General features: G+C 41.9%; 2 protein-coding genes across 6 annotated transcripts; both read left to right on the top strand.

Annotated features, from left to right (window-relative positions):
• The first annotated feature begins 397 nt into the window (after window positions 1–397).
• Window positions 398–3,121, top strand: LOC135592270 (uncharacterized). Its single transcript, XM_065081633.1, has 4 exons — window positions 398–1,329; window positions 1,426–1,602; window positions 1,700–1,791; window positions 1,865–3,121. The coding sequence occupies exons 1-4, from the start codon at window positions 580–582 to the stop codon at window positions 2,511–2,513; spliced, it is 1,668 nt and encodes a 555-aa protein (XP_064937705.1). The 5' UTR covers window positions 398–579; the 3' UTR covers window positions 2,514–3,121.
• A 974-nt stretch (window positions 3,122–4,095) lies between these two features.
• Window positions 4,096–14,575, top strand: LOC103996606 (paired amphipathic helix protein Sin3-like 4). Of its 5 annotated transcripts, none has more exons than XM_018818351.2 (23): window positions 4,101–4,497; window positions 4,989–5,153; window positions 5,267–5,435; window positions 5,523–5,609; window positions 5,692–5,862; window positions 6,056–6,377; window positions 6,689–6,822; window positions 8,039–8,138; window positions 8,224–8,253; window positions 8,426–8,691; window positions 8,783–8,937; window positions 9,435–9,559; window positions 9,711–9,965; window positions 10,150–10,827; window positions 10,911–11,002; window positions 11,474–12,145; window positions 12,224–12,324; window positions 12,417–12,555; window positions 12,640–12,792; window positions 13,116–13,288; window positions 13,358–13,469; window positions 13,577–13,755; window positions 14,076–14,575. In XM_018818351.2, the coding sequence occupies exons 1-22, from the start codon at window positions 4,427–4,429 to the stop codon at window positions 13,730–13,732; spliced, it is 4,326 nt and encodes a 1,441-aa protein (XP_018673896.2). In that variant the 5' UTR covers window positions 4,101–4,426; the 3' UTR covers window positions 13,733–13,755; window positions 14,076–14,575. The 5 variants fall into 5 exon arrangements, with proteins under 5 accessions (XP_018673898.2, XP_064937704.1, XP_018673896.2 ...); XM_009417541.3 differs by having other exon boundaries at window positions 5,511–5,609; window positions 8,039–8,114; XM_009417540.3 differs by having other exon boundaries at window positions 5,511–5,609.
• The last annotated feature ends 197 nt before the right edge of the window (window positions 14,576–14,772 follow it).

The following is a 14,772-nucleotide window of genomic DNA, read 5'->3' as shown; positions in this document are numbered from 1 at the left end:
TTTTCTTTGGATGGGACCCGGCAAAAGCTTGAATTCAGAACTGGCAGATATAGGTATAAATTCGTGATTAATATTAATATTAATATATATTAAAGTTTAAAATATATTATAAATATTTATTAAAATACCAAACATATCAATCGACTTCGGCACGAGGGACGGCTATCTCGTAATTTTCAGTGGCTCCTATTCGAATAAACATATCAATCGACAGTCGGTAGTAATCCGACGAATTCGACCGTTGCTCAACGTTCCAAATTCCTTCGTCCCCTCCTCCCCTGCCTCGCCCCACGCCGTGCAGGTGTGATCTCGATCTGGGACTCGGGAGGCGGGCCCCGCCGTCGTGTCTTGCCGGTGTCTTCTTAGCTGCCGTTGGACGGGAGTATAACAAACCAATATTAAGATTACGCCCGGTCGAAACTTTTCGCCTCCTCTGCCCTTCTTCTTCTCTCTTCCCCAGCAACTCCACGACTGCGTTGACGATCGCGTCAATTAGTGGAACGCGGGTGGCTGTGCTGTTTCTCTTCGTTGAGCTACCCCCCGCTTTGGATTTCTTTCCCTTGTAGAAAGAATATCATCATGGCGACGCTGGCACCCGGAATTCTGATGAAGCTGCTCGACGGCATGAAAACGGGGACGCGGGAGCGCCGCAGTGCGCTCTTGCAGGTCACCGACATCGTCCCCGCTGATCTGGACGAGAAGGATCTCTGGCCCAAGCGCGGTTTTTACATCAAACTCTCCGATTCGTCCCACTCCATCTACGTCACCCTTCCCTTCGACCAAGACGAGCTTGTTCTGAGCAACAAGCTGCAGCTCGGCCAGTTCATCCACGTCGACCGGTTGCAGCCGGCGTCGCCTGTTCCTGTCGTCGTGGGCGCCAAGCCGCTGCCCGGCCGGCACCCCCTCGTAGGTACGCCGGAACCCATCGTTCGAGTCAGAGGAAGCGGCGACGAGAAATCATCTGCGAAGCACACCGCGGCTTCTTCCGTTCACAGGAGGGGCTCATGGGAGCAGAACCATGTTCCTTCACCGATGATTGTAAAGCCGACCGCTTTGGATTTCGGAGAGAGAACGCCGATGAAGGACCGATTCCAAAGCAATGGTGTCTTGTCACCACCAGCAAGTGCGAGACTAGGCAAGGAAGTAAGCTCGGCGTTCGCCGTGGCATCATCTGTCAGTGGGGCTCTTCTGTCCCGGATGGCAGATGCCAGGGAAGCTGTAGGCTCGGGTTTGTTAAGGAAAAGCTGCAGCATCTCCAAGTTTTCGAGGAGCAAGTTTGTGGCCGAGCGAGAGGCTAAGACCCCGAGGAGTTCCTCCTCCTTTCCCGCTGTAGGTAGATTGCCTGTAAAAGGCTCGTCTGGAGAGAATGCTGGAACAGCATCTCTGTCGATTCTGACATGTTCTTTCCCCTCCCTCCCGTTACAGGAGAAGAATGCTACTAAGATCCCTCTGCTCAAGTCGAGAGGTGATGCAAGAGAGGAAGACTCTTCGTGGACGTCTGATGAACACAGCAGTTCGACTGCGATTGACAATGCTACTGCTGCAAAGCACATCTCCAGCGAACGCCTGTCCTTGCCCGGAAAGATCAACACCCTTGGAAAGGTGAAATAGACTTCTACTCAGTTTGGCTCGTGGAATTTGAAGTGTCTTCTTTCTATTGAGGATGAATTGGCATCGCACGCGCTCTGTTGACTTGCAGGAAGCACTAGAGCAAAGAAAAGCAGCTCAGAGGGTCGCTCTGCAGGCGCTGCGAGATGCTTCTGCTACCGAGACCATAGTTCGGGTTCTCAAGTAAGACTACAACACTTCTCCGAGACTTAAGTCTACGTACCTGGAACTGGGCTTCAGGTTTAGATCCTTGCAGGATGTTCTCGGAATTGAGCAGCAGCGCGAAACCAGAAGAACCAGCCGCTTGCTTCGATCAATTTCTGTGCTTTCATCAAGAGATCGTGCAGGCAGCGGCCGGCATAGAAGCAATTCAGGCAGCTACTACTTCAGTCGCTGAGGAATCCACGAAGGAACAAGGCGACAAGGACGATTCATCCGTCTTGCAAGCGAGAGATCACAACGCCGACAACCAACATGGGCAGTCAATCAAGAGAAGAGCAGCATCAGTAGTATCCAAGACCGATGAGAACAAAGTAGGCCTCGGCAAGCACCCAAGATCGGACTCGAATCACAAGGATAAGAAAGTGCAGGATGAGGCCAAGCTGCCGACTTCTACTTCTTCTTTGGGCAGATCAATAGAACTGGCAAAGCAGATACGAACTGAAGCAGGAAAATGGTTCATGGAGTTCCTGGAGGCAACGCTGGAATCGGGTTTTAAGACAACTAAAGGGGCCGTCGGTGGTGGCGGTCATCGGTCGAAGTCAGTCTGCTGCTGCCCCCAGTCGCTGATACTGCGGGTCATAAACTGGGTGGAGCTGGAGCGATGTGAAGGCGGCAAGAGGCCACTCCATCCAAGAACAGCACAAATAGCAAGAAAACTAAGAATCAAGGCAAAGAACCCCTAACCGGGTGAGGAATCCAGGAAACCGGTGATTGGTTTCTTTATCGACCGAGGTTGCCGATAACACCTCTAATACCTTTACTAGAGGTGCCATATTGGTTCATCCGAGAAGAGCGTATCTCCGGCTTCCATATTTCATAGTTATTGATGGATGATGATAATATTTATATGTGACGACGCATGATAGATTACATGATCGTTGTTAGTGTAAACAATATGGGGTGTGGTCTCGAGGCCGACGCGGCTTGGTTCAGATCCGAGGTCCGGACGACGAGGATCTTTCCGGGGCGTACCTCTAGCCCGCCAAGGTGACAGAGTGTGGTGGTCGTTACGAGGATGTTGCCTCCTCGGAGTAAGGACTCCTCGTCTACGCGTCCCACGGGGACCTTCGGCTTCGCTCCTGCACAAAGGTCGGGTCGGGGTGCTCGGTTCGATCCCTCTGACGATCAAGTTAGTTGACGTGAAGGGGATTTGAGATGAAGAAGTCTTTTTGCTGTGTATGTCTCTCTCTCCTTCCCGTTTCCTGATGTGCCCGCTTGTAGGGGACAAGCTGATAGCATCTGACACCGACGTTGGTGTGGCATGAGGGACCAAACCCGGGCAGGCGTTAATGCGGCTCGGCCGGTGTTCTGGTCCGTTTGATCGGGTGCTGTAGCGTTGATCGAGACGTTAACCGAATCTTATCATAATTACTATCATCATCAATCGTGTTATGCTTTTAGCATATTATCGACGAAGAATTACTCCCAGAGCTAACCTTTATTGGTTCATACCGTAAACGTAGGATTTATGAGGATGAATTCGCGCAAGCTCATCTCCACAGCTATAGAGCGATTAATAACCTAATTCTGAACTAAAGCTTTACTTGTGGATAATTAAACATGACAAATAATCTCAAGGACCATTTTGTTTCCACCATAAACAAAAAGTAAGCTAACCTATCACATCATTGATTGCACGATTAGTGCTAATACATTATTTAAGACATGTCCTGTGTGTTCAATCGTCTTCTCCGGATTTCATCTACTGTGTATCCTACATCTTGTCAAACCTCCTACAGTATAATATGCATCATATAATGTGCCTTTTTTTCACCCTTAAAAGCTAAAAGACACCATCCTATATGAACCATATAATGTCTCTGGTGACCCTTAAAAGCTCAAATCTGGAAAGTCATATGTAAGAAGAATAACACAAATCATATGTCAAGCAAATGAAACGTGTCACAATGTTCAAGCCATCTTTCTCATGGTTGGGTCCTCATACATCTTACATGAGGTGAGGTAATCTCACCGCACCCCGAATTCTGGAAAGAAAAGGGGATGACTTGGGTAACTCGCCCCGCCCACCCTAGAATCGACCGCATCTTCACCGTCCAACCTCGGCTAAAGCCTCGAAATCGGACGGGCGTGGCTGTCTCATCACGGACCGTTGGATGGGCGGGACGGCTAACGCCTGATCAAGAGGCGTCGCCCGCCGATCCGACGGCTAGAAAGGGAGGATTTCGAGCCGAGTTGGTTCCTGTGACTTAGCAGGTATATGTAAGCGAGCCCTCACCGCTGGTTTCCTTTCGTTTTAGTTTTAAGCCTTCTCGTGTCGTCTCGTCTCCGCCCTTGGCTTCCTCCTGGTCTCTTTAGATAGAGGCAAAAAAGAGCTCATGCCCCTCCTCCCTCTCCTCTCTCTTGCGCGTCACCTTCGCTTGGGCTTCTACAGCGAGCTTTCTCCACCTCGATCCCCTCGAATTCACCGTCTCAGATCGCTTCGATCGGAATTCGAGCCGAGGGAGGAGGCGCAGTGGAGAATGATCGAGCGTTTGCTTCTAGTTGGGGTTTGATCCGCGGTTCGTGTGTGAAAGAAAGCAGAAAAGAGGATCTTGGTTACTTACGTGGTTTACCCACGTCGGTGTTTCATGGGTCGATGAAAGGGGCGCCGGAGGAAGCACTGATGGGTTCCCAACTTAAACGGCCCAACGTTCCTCGAGTGGATCCGTGAGTTTCGCCTTCTCCGTCGTATTATGGTTCGTGTATCGGTTCGCTGTCCGCGATTTCTTTTCTCGAAGAGGCCGACTTTATTTGTGGGGTTTTTTTGGATTGTGTTGTCTGTTCGACGGCTGTTAAAAAAGAAGAAGAAGCAGTTTCTTCGGATTATTTTGATTATGAGTTCTTTTGTTTACGATCCTTTGCTTCATGGGAGATACGGATGTCGCAAAATTCTTTTTCTCTGTTTTTTCTTTATCAATTCATCGTTGATATGATCTTATTTTCTGGGAGCTTTGGTCGTCAAGCAACCATCCCATTTATAATTTCTTTTCTCAGGTTTGATCAGTCAGATATATAATTTTTTGGAGGAGAGAGACGAAGAGAAAGCCTTTTTCTTTTATTTCTTTGCGTTTTGGGTCGCTCTCATCTTTTATTTAGGAAAGATATGATATGGGCTTGGATCTGTTGTGGTTCAATGGATTTGGTTGGTTTTTTTACAGGTCTATGCAAACCCATATGGCGCCGGCATCGGCAGCAAGTAATACTCCCAAACTCACCACTAACGATGCCCTAGCCTATCTCAAGGCCGTGAAGGATATATTTCAAGACAAAAGGGAAAAATACGATGAATTTCTTGAGGTCATGAAGGACTTCAAGAGCCAGAGGTTCAACTCGATTTCCTCTCTCAGTTACTATTGCTACCAAGTTTTCTTTTTTCTCTTCTCCACAGATGTGTGTTTGATGCTTATTTGTATGCGATGTTCTGAACTAATTGCAGGATTGACACTAATGGGGTCATCATGAGGGTGAAGGAATTATTTAAGGGTCATCGCGATCTGATATTGGGCTTTAACACCTTCTTGCCAAAGGGATATGAAATTAAGTTACCGGAAGAAAAGAAACCAGTTGAATTTGAGGAAGCAATCAATTTTGTCAACAAAATTAAGGTATTTTAATCCTAGAATTGTTTTTTGCTAGTGCGTTGGTAGGTGCAACCATGATGCAAATTATACTGCTGGCAGAATCGTTTCCAGAATGATGATCACGTTTACAAGTCATTCTTAGATATTCTGAATATGTACCGAAGGGAGAATAAGTCAATCCATGAGGTCTACCAGGAGGTATTTTTCTCCCAGTTAGTGTTGTGGTCTTTGATAACCAAGTATTGGCGATTGAAACAATCTATGCTGCATATGCTTCTAGGTAGCAGCTCTCTTTCAGAATCATCATGATTTACTCGAGGAGTTCACACACTTTTTGCCTGATGCCTCTGCAACATATGCGCCACATCATGCATATTCTGGTCGAGGCTTTGTGCAACGAGATGACAGGAGCTCTTTGATGCCTACAGCAAGGCATATTCATGGGGATAAGGTACATCTACAGTTTAATTTTCTTTTATCCAGCGAAGGTAGATGCTATATGCTAAGCTTTTTTAGGGCTGATTTATTAGTTCAGATATTTGTGCTGTTATCTTTATGTGCATATGTTTCTAAAAGAAGTCAACATTAAGTTGGTATCTTTGTGTTATGAACTGAAATGAATGAATCTTTCCATGGTTTTATAGAGAGAGAGATCTTATACGTCACATGCCGATCGCGATTTTAGTGTTGATCATCCTGATACAGAGCATGATAGGCAGAGAAGGCATGCAGAAAGGGAAAAGGATAGAAAGGAAGATAGGGACAAGAGAGACCGTGAACGGGATGAGAAGGATATAGAGCATGATAGTGGAGATTTAGATGAGGCAAATAGAAGGCATAAATTTCAATCTAGAAGAATGGATGACTCTGTTGCTGAGCCAAAGCAGCAAAGGGGTGACTGTACCGAGAATATTGGCACGTATAGCATTTCAGTTTCATCATCTGATGATAAGAATGCTTTGAAGAGTAAGTCTTTTGCCTTTGTTGTTTGATTCAGATGTCTCATGGATGCAGCCTGCTTGTGGCATCAATAACATACTATATTTTTGTCACATACAATGTATACTACCTGATAATCGCATTGTTATATTTCCAATTTTATTGTTTTTTGGATACTGCATTATAATTTAACAGTTTGAGGAGATCTACTTTTTGCTTGGTTAAGTTTCCTGTTACAGTTGTCTGGTTAGAAGTTCACCAATAATAATCAATGGTTCTTTGATGCGCATTCTTTAATCTTGTAATACCTTATCTTTTATTCAATTTCAATGCGGCAGGTGTGTATACCCGAGAATTTAACTTTTGCGAGAAAGTCAAGGAGAAGTTGCACCCTGACACTTACCAGGAATTTTTGAAATGCCTTCACATATACAGCAAAGAGATAATAAACAGAACAGAGTTAAAGAATCTGGTAAGTTTTTGATTATTCAGCTTCCACAACAAAGTGATTATGCTGCCCTTGCTTGCACCATTTTTTCACCTACTGCTATGCTTCATGCATCTTATTCTTGTCAGCATTGTTCTATTTTGTGAACATTGCTTAAGTTGCTACAAATGTTGTCATGTTTAATTGCACTTTCTTAATCACTGCTGCCCTTGCTTAAACCATTTTTTCACCAACTGCTACCCTTTATATATATTAGTCTTGTCAGCATTGTACTATTTTTTAAGCATTGCCTAAGTTGCTGCAAATGTTGGCACATTTAATTTCACTTTCATAATTACCGCTACCCTTGCTTGCATCATTTTTTCACCTACTGCTACCCTCCTCGATTTTACCTTGAATATATTTGTGACCAGTGTTGGTTCTCTTGTATCAAAGAAAGTGCATGTAATATGCTTAATTACCATAGAAACAGTGTTGAGATGTGAATCAGGCTAAATATAAAAAGAATATTTTAAAATGTATTAACCAATTTTAATGCGACTGCTGTCAGATATTCTGTCTGCACAGACAGACTGCACGTTGAATACATGAACATATGAATTACATGAATAGGTTCATGCAGATCTATAATTCTCTATATCTGTGGTAAATGAAGATATGGAAGATAACTTAAGTTGTATTATGTCAAAGAGGCTGATAAAAAAAGGTCTGATTCAAGGATGAGCTAGCACATGAGTTCAATTGAAACTTAGAGGTATCTTCTTCAGATGCAACATGATATAAGAAGACACTGATGGGGGGAGAGTAAGAACCCTGATTATCTAGAGGTAAAATTCAGTAGATACCAGGCCAAGTTGCAAAAGTTACATTGATTGGGAAGGATAGTTCCTCTGTACATTGACCCTCTCCTTGTCACAAAATGTTTGTCTAACTGCCTACAATTTGCTGTGACACTGACTTGGTATTTGTCACATTTTAATAGCCTTGGCACATTTAGGTGCCAAATTTTTTAATGAAAGAATGTACTTTTGACCGTATTTTGTATTCACAATAAATTGCACATATTTCTAGATGTCTCTGAGTTTGTATATTTTCTTTTAGCATTTTTTCTGTTGTTTTTGTATTATCTCTGGCCTATATGTACATGTACATGTATATGTATATGTACATGTACATGTACATATGTATGTATGTATGTATTTTTCTTATTGTTTCTGAAAGGTAGTGCTTGTTGTTGTAGGTAAGTGATATCCTTGGAAAGCATCTGGATCTCATGGAAGGCTTCAATGAATTTTTGGCCCATTGTGAAAATATAGGTGGGCTTGTACATGTTCCTATTGGTGGGATTCGATCTTCGTTATACATGTTCTATTAACATATGGTTGTATAGGCCTTCGTAGTCTCTAACTGTAAACCCCTGTGCAGATGGATTTCTCGAAGGTGTATTCAACAAAAGTATGTCTGTGGAGATTCCTTCCCAGTACTTATAGTTGAAATTGGTTAACTTCTTTTCTTGAGTAGAAAGTCTTTTTTTGGCTACTCAAGAAGTTTTGGAATTTTAACTATGTGATTTTTGTCTAGTTCATTAAGTAGTGTGACATACTAAAATAATCCTTGTGCAATGAAGGGCATACAGCTAGGCCAATTAAGATAGAGGACAGAGACAGAGAAAGGGAGCGGGACATGGATGAGCAGAAGGATTCTGAAAGGGAGAGAAATAATGAAAGGGAAAGAGTTGACAAAGGTGCTCTTTACAATTCTAAGGAGGGTGCTTCACACAAGGCTACTTTCTTCTCAAGCAAAGAAAAATATAATTTATGGAAACCAATTTCAGAGCTTGATCTCTCAAATTGTCAACGTTGTACCCCAAGTTACCGTCTTCTGCCAAAAAATGTAATCATCACCCATTGTTGTGTTTTTTGCACCTTATATTTCTCAAATGTCTCCAGTTTTCATGTTAATGTTTTATCTCTTCTCTTGTCAGTATCCAATTCCTCCTGCTAGCCACAGGACTGAACTTGGAGTGTCAGTATTAAATGATGTATGGGTATCAGTGACTTCTGGAAGTGAGGATTACTCTTTCAAGCACATGCGCAAAAACCAATACGAAGAAAGTTTATTTAGATGTGAAGATGATAGGTACGGTTTAAGTCCTCTCAAATTTATTATTCCCCTATTTCGTACCAATTATAGATATAAGATGAATTTTATCATTCATGAATCTGGAACTGGCTACTTTTATTGTATATTTTTTTCTTTTCTTTTTCATGTCATCTCACTCAAGGTTTGCCGTACCGGACTGTACCGCCCGGTACGGGCCGTACGTACCGGTCCGACAGGCCAACGGTACGCGGACCACTCCGTACCGTATCGACACTGTAGCAGTGCACAGTAACACTGTAGCAGTGTACAGTGCTCGGTACACGTGAGTGTACCGCTCGGTACACCTGGGTGTACCGAGCGGTATACCGTACCGTACCGGTACCGAGCCCGGGTCGAAACGCCGGTACGGTACGGTACGGCGAACCTTGATCTCACTTACCATAAGAGTTTCTGTCAGAAAAAAAAATCTAACTAGTACTTAGATGGCTATATTATCTCTCATTGGCCTCCTTTTCTCCATGAAATGTGTACAGATTTGAGCTGGATATGTTATTGGAATCGGTGAATGTCACAACCAAGCGAGTAGAGGAATTGCTAGAAATGACACAAGATCCTGTCAAATCAGAAAATCTAATTCATATTGGAGACCATCTTTCTTGTCAGTATGCATGATTATTTATTGGATAGCATATTTCTTTTCGTGTAATATGTTTCATTTCAGCTTTCCATCATATTGTTCTCATTTTTTTCTTTTCATTACACTTTTTTATTTGTCTTCTTTTTAAATTGTGTTTTTTCTTCTCAAATAGCTTTGAATTTGAGGTGCATTGAACGTTTGTATGGAGACCATGGTCTTGATGTCATGGACGTACTTCACAAGAATGCTGGTCTTGCTTTGCCAGTCATATTAACCCGCCTGAAGCAAAAGCAAGAGGAATGGTCTAGGTGTCGTTCAGATTTCAATAAAGTTTGGGCAGAAATATATGCTAAGAATTATCATAAGTCACTCGATCATCGCTGTTTCTATTTCAAGCAACAGGATACAAAGAGCTTGAGCACAAAGGGTATGTAATCTGTTGTTGTTTACGACATTTTAGTGTTGTCCTAAAAACAACTTTTTAGTATCGTTGTGCATTTAAAACAGGGATTCTCATCGCTTCTAAAGCACGTTAAGTTTTAAGTTGAAGTCCTATTGTTCATTATGTTTCTGTAGGTCTGTGTAATGTGTTGCTAATGTTTTCTGAATAGCTTTGCTGGCTGAGATTAAAGAAATCAATGACAAGATGAAGGAGGAGGATGACATTCTTCTCGCTGTTGCTGCCAGAAATAGGCGGCCTATACTTCCCAACATGGAATTTGAGTATGTAGATGTAGATATCCATGAGGATTTGTATCAGATCATTAAATATTCATGTGGAGAAGTTTGCACATCTTTGGAACAAGTGGACAAAGTCATGAAGATATGGACCACCTTTTTGGAGCCCTTAATGTGTGTTCGATCTAGAAATCAAGGTGAAGAAGATGCTCAAGATGCAAAACCTGAAAACCGTGCTGTCAAAACCAGTATGGTAGGCGTGGGTGAAAATAATCGGAGTTCTGGTGTTGATTGTGCTGGTGCTACCAGGCAAAACAATGGTGATGGGAACATTTCACCCGAACAAGTAGCTCCATGCAGAACTAAGTTGGCCAGTGGAGACACAACAGTTACTGAAAATGGTTTTCATAACATAGATCGAACAACTCGCCATAGTGAAAATCTTGGTAACAAACCACTGCAAGGAAGAGGGCAGGGCAGTGCTCCAATGGCTGATGAAGTGTCTGGAATAAACGGACAATATGTACCTGCAGAGCCTTTACAGGATAACATTTATGTTGCTGGTGGAGCTGAACAAAGTCAGAATAGAACAAACCTGGAGATCATATCAGGTTCAAGGATAACATCATTGATATTTATATTTCTTCTCATTCTTATTGCAAAGTAACTTAACCTTTTTTGTTCTCTTTTTAAGGAGCTAATAGTGCCTCTCTAAGAACTGGTCATTTTGGAATGGAAACAGTAGTTGAACCTCGAGCTACCAATGAAATTTTACCATCTTCAGAGGTATAAATTTTGCATTTTTATGATTTTGAGTTGTTCTACTCTGGTATATGGCTATAGTTAATGCTTTTGGGCTTAACCCTTAGAGGCTTTTGTGTTATTAAGGAGTTACACGTTTGGTGCTGTTCCATACCTATATTATATTGCACCAATATGGTGCTGACACATGGACACAATCTGTGCTTACCAAGGGTGTACAACCATTATTCCTTTGGATGAACACTATCTGTGTCAGTTGCTAATCTTTGTTTCCTTGCTTGAAATTCTTGCAGCAGTTACTTGTTATGTCTGGCTAGATTCGATTTCTATAATCATCATGGCAATGAAAAATTTTTTTGGCAAATAAATGCTTGTGTGTTTGGCCTTAAATATATGAATCCAGGTGCTGTTTGTCCTGGTAATAGTTTGTTGTGTTCTACCTCAGAATCGACAGTCTCATTTTTAACTTGATATTACTATATTGAAATGTGCTAGGGTGAACAAACTGGAAGGCCCATTGTATCAGCAAATGGTGCTAGCACCACTGAAAACAACAAGGGTCACAGGCCTAATGAAGGTTCTGCTTCCCTTAATAACCTTAAGGTTGAAAGAGAAGAAGGTGAATTGTCACCTACTGGAGATTTTGGAGAGGATAATTTTGTGACTTTTGGAGATGCTGCTATAAATGTTGCTCCTAAAGGGAAGGACACTTCTGCCAGCAGACAGTTCCACGTCAGACCTGGAGAAGTAGAGGCTTCTTGTGGTGAAGCTGCAGGGGAGAATGATGCTGATGCTGATGATGAGGGTGAGGAAAGTGCTCAACGGTCTACAGAGGTTAGTGAAAATGCATCGGAGGCTGGTGAGGATGTCTCAGGCAGCGAATCTGGTGATGGTGGGGAATGTTCTCGGGAAGATCACGAGGAGGAAGAGGATGATGCTGAGAATGATCAGGATGGTAAGGCTGAAAGTGAGGGTGAAGCTGAAGGAACGACTGATACACATGATGCTGAAGGAGAAATTACCTCATTACCATTTTCAGAACGAATTCTACACACGGTTAAGCCTCTTGCAAGGCATGTACCTGCCGCATTACATAACAAGGAAGATAAATATTCGCGGATTTTTTACGGAAACGATTCATTTTATGTGCTGTTTCGTCTTCATCAGGTCAGGTTTTTTTTTATTGGGATATTTTGTAGCTGATATTTCATATAGTTGTTTATAGATCTTTTATCTGCCTTTCAGACTTTGTATGAAAGGATACTCTCAGCCAAGACGAACTCATCAGCTGCTGAAAAGAAATGGAGAAGTTCTAAAGATACAACCCCTCCTGACTTATATGCCAAGTATTAGACATTGACAACCGTGCCTCTCACACTTTGTATTATTTTTTGTGGATTACCATTCTTGAAAGTCTCTAATATATATGACTTTGCAGATTTATAAGTGCTCTATACCACCTACTTGATGGTTCTGCTGACAATACCAAGTTTGAAGATGATTGCCGTACGATCATTGGAACTCAATCCTATCTACTTTTTACGTTGGACAAGCTAATCTATAAAGTTGTTAAACAGGTAATATCTATAGTATTACATGGTTGTTAATCAATGATCCCCTTTCTTTCCTCAAGGGCCTACTTGTCTTTATATATTTTTCAGCTTCAAGCAATGGCTTCAGATGAGATAGACAATAAGCTTCTTCAACTCTCCTTGTATGAAAAATCAAGGCGATCGGGCAGATCTTCTGATTTAGTTTATCATGAGAACATTCGTGTGCTTCTTCATGATGAGAACATATACAGATTTGAATGTGTGAGTTTCTAGTCTCCTTTTTTCCCCAAGCGTTTAGGGAAATAAATTTCCACATGTTGCTTTATCCTTGTCCCTTTATGTGTACCACAATATTACTGTCAAAAACATTACTGCAAAAAACTAGTACTAGAAGCTATTGTTTATAGTATTCGGCATTTCTATCTTGTTTTAGCAGGCAAGAAAGGATATGTGATTACGAAAAAGTGAAATGCATAAGTTCTGTTTCAAATATTTGATTATAAGAAGTTTACTTACAAATTCTGAATATTTGAAATAGTTTATCAGTTCTCACTTTTTTTTTTTTATATGCTTTTCTTCGTCAGTTTTCACAGTCTTCATATGTGACCCGGCTATCCATTCAGCTTATGGAATATGGACACGAGAAGCCCGAAGCCACTGCTGTCTCTATGGATCCCAGCTTTTCAGCTTATCTTTACAGTGATTTTCTGTCGAGTATTCCAGACAAGAAAGGAGCAGAGGGTGTCTTTCTGAGAAGGTTAGCATGATATAGTCTTTTCGTGTTTTTTTAAAGAACTTGATGTTTTGACTGCCTAACATTCTGCAGGAACAAACGCAAATATGGGGATGATGATGAATATGCTTCTACTTACAAGGCCATGAGTAGGTTCCAAGTTATCAATGGTTTGGAATGCAAGATATCTTGCAGTTCCTCAAAGGTACTTGATCAAAGCTTCTAATTAGAAGCTCTAGTCCTGATATCCAGGCCTGTTAATTTGTTAAGTGTGGGTATATCTTATGGAACTTTTCTTGCTTTGCTTCCCAGGTGTCTTATGTGCTAGACACAGAAGATTTCCTGTTCCGAGGGAGAAAGAAAAGGATATATTCTTGTGGGGGGACCATTATTTGTGGCCAAGCTCAACCTTCACAAGCACATGATGCAAAAGTACAGCAGTTTCATCGATTCTTATCCAGATCCTAGAGCACCTTGCCACAAGAAAAGTGGTAAGTTTTTTTCCTTGCAAAAACATTTATGTTTATTATTCTTTTCCTGTTCATTTGTTTGCAATGCTTCCTATTACTATTAATGTTTCAACAATGATCACCCTTATTGGAAATTTGGAATTATCTTTGTCAGAGTAGGAATTTCTATTAATTAAGAACTTCCTTTGGTCATTTGGGCTCCAACTTAAATCAGCAGGCATGGTATTTGGTAGGATGAGTTTGAACAAATATCAAGCTGCTTGTTATTTTTGTCTGTCTTGATTATTTCCACACGAGCAAGCGATCACGACTTCTAATCTGGCATCACCTCTCTTGTGCAGTGGCTGTTTGTCGAGTCAAAAAATCCAACCCGGCAGCCCTCCCCTCAGCTGCGATACTGAAAATTCTGGCATTTTCTTTTTCGCCTCCTGCATCTTGCTGTCCTGGAAATAATAGCCAGGGAGAATTCTGGTACATACGGCGATCATTATAACTTCATTCTAGTGGCTTTACAATCACATATTTGTATATATGTATGACCCTCAACTTCCTTGCTCGCATGGATATTCCAAGTTTCTTTTCCCCGTGCCCTCGGCTCACATATTGATTGTCTACCAGAACACACTGTAACATTGAGATGTAACCTGCTTACTCCTGTAACAAGTGTAGGTATCAGCGGCCTGTACCTTGTATGTGATCGTTAGGAATATCTAGTGATTTGCATCTTGTTGAGGGAGTTGGGACGGCGGTCCGTTTGATGTAAACTTTTCTTGTGAATTGTCTTGTTCCCAGCAGGAGTTGCAATGTGATTCTGGTCACCAAATTGTTGCTTTTGGTTTAAGTTTCACCAGTTGAAATGTGATCTCAAAGCTGAAGGGTCTGAGCATTGTTGTTCTTTTTAGTCTGACATTTACATCCTTAGGAGCGCCATGTCACAATTTTCTTCATCAGCACACCATGGATTAAACGCTAAAGCTTCGTTGTCATGGTGAAGTCCAATTGAAGTTTTAATATATAAATAATAAATGATAAATACGG

This window comes from Musa acuminata, chromosome BXJ1-9 (genome assembly GCF_036884655.1).
Source record: "Musa acuminata AAA Group cultivar baxijiao chromosome BXJ1-9, Cavendish_Baxijiao_AAA, whole genome shotgun sequence".
In the NCBI taxonomy this organism is placed as follows: domain Eukaryota; kingdom Viridiplantae; phylum Streptophyta; class Magnoliopsida; order Zingiberales; family Musaceae; genus Musa; species Musa acuminata.
Note: the sequence above shows the minus strand (reverse complement) of the source record. Positions and strands in the feature narration are given on the sequence as shown.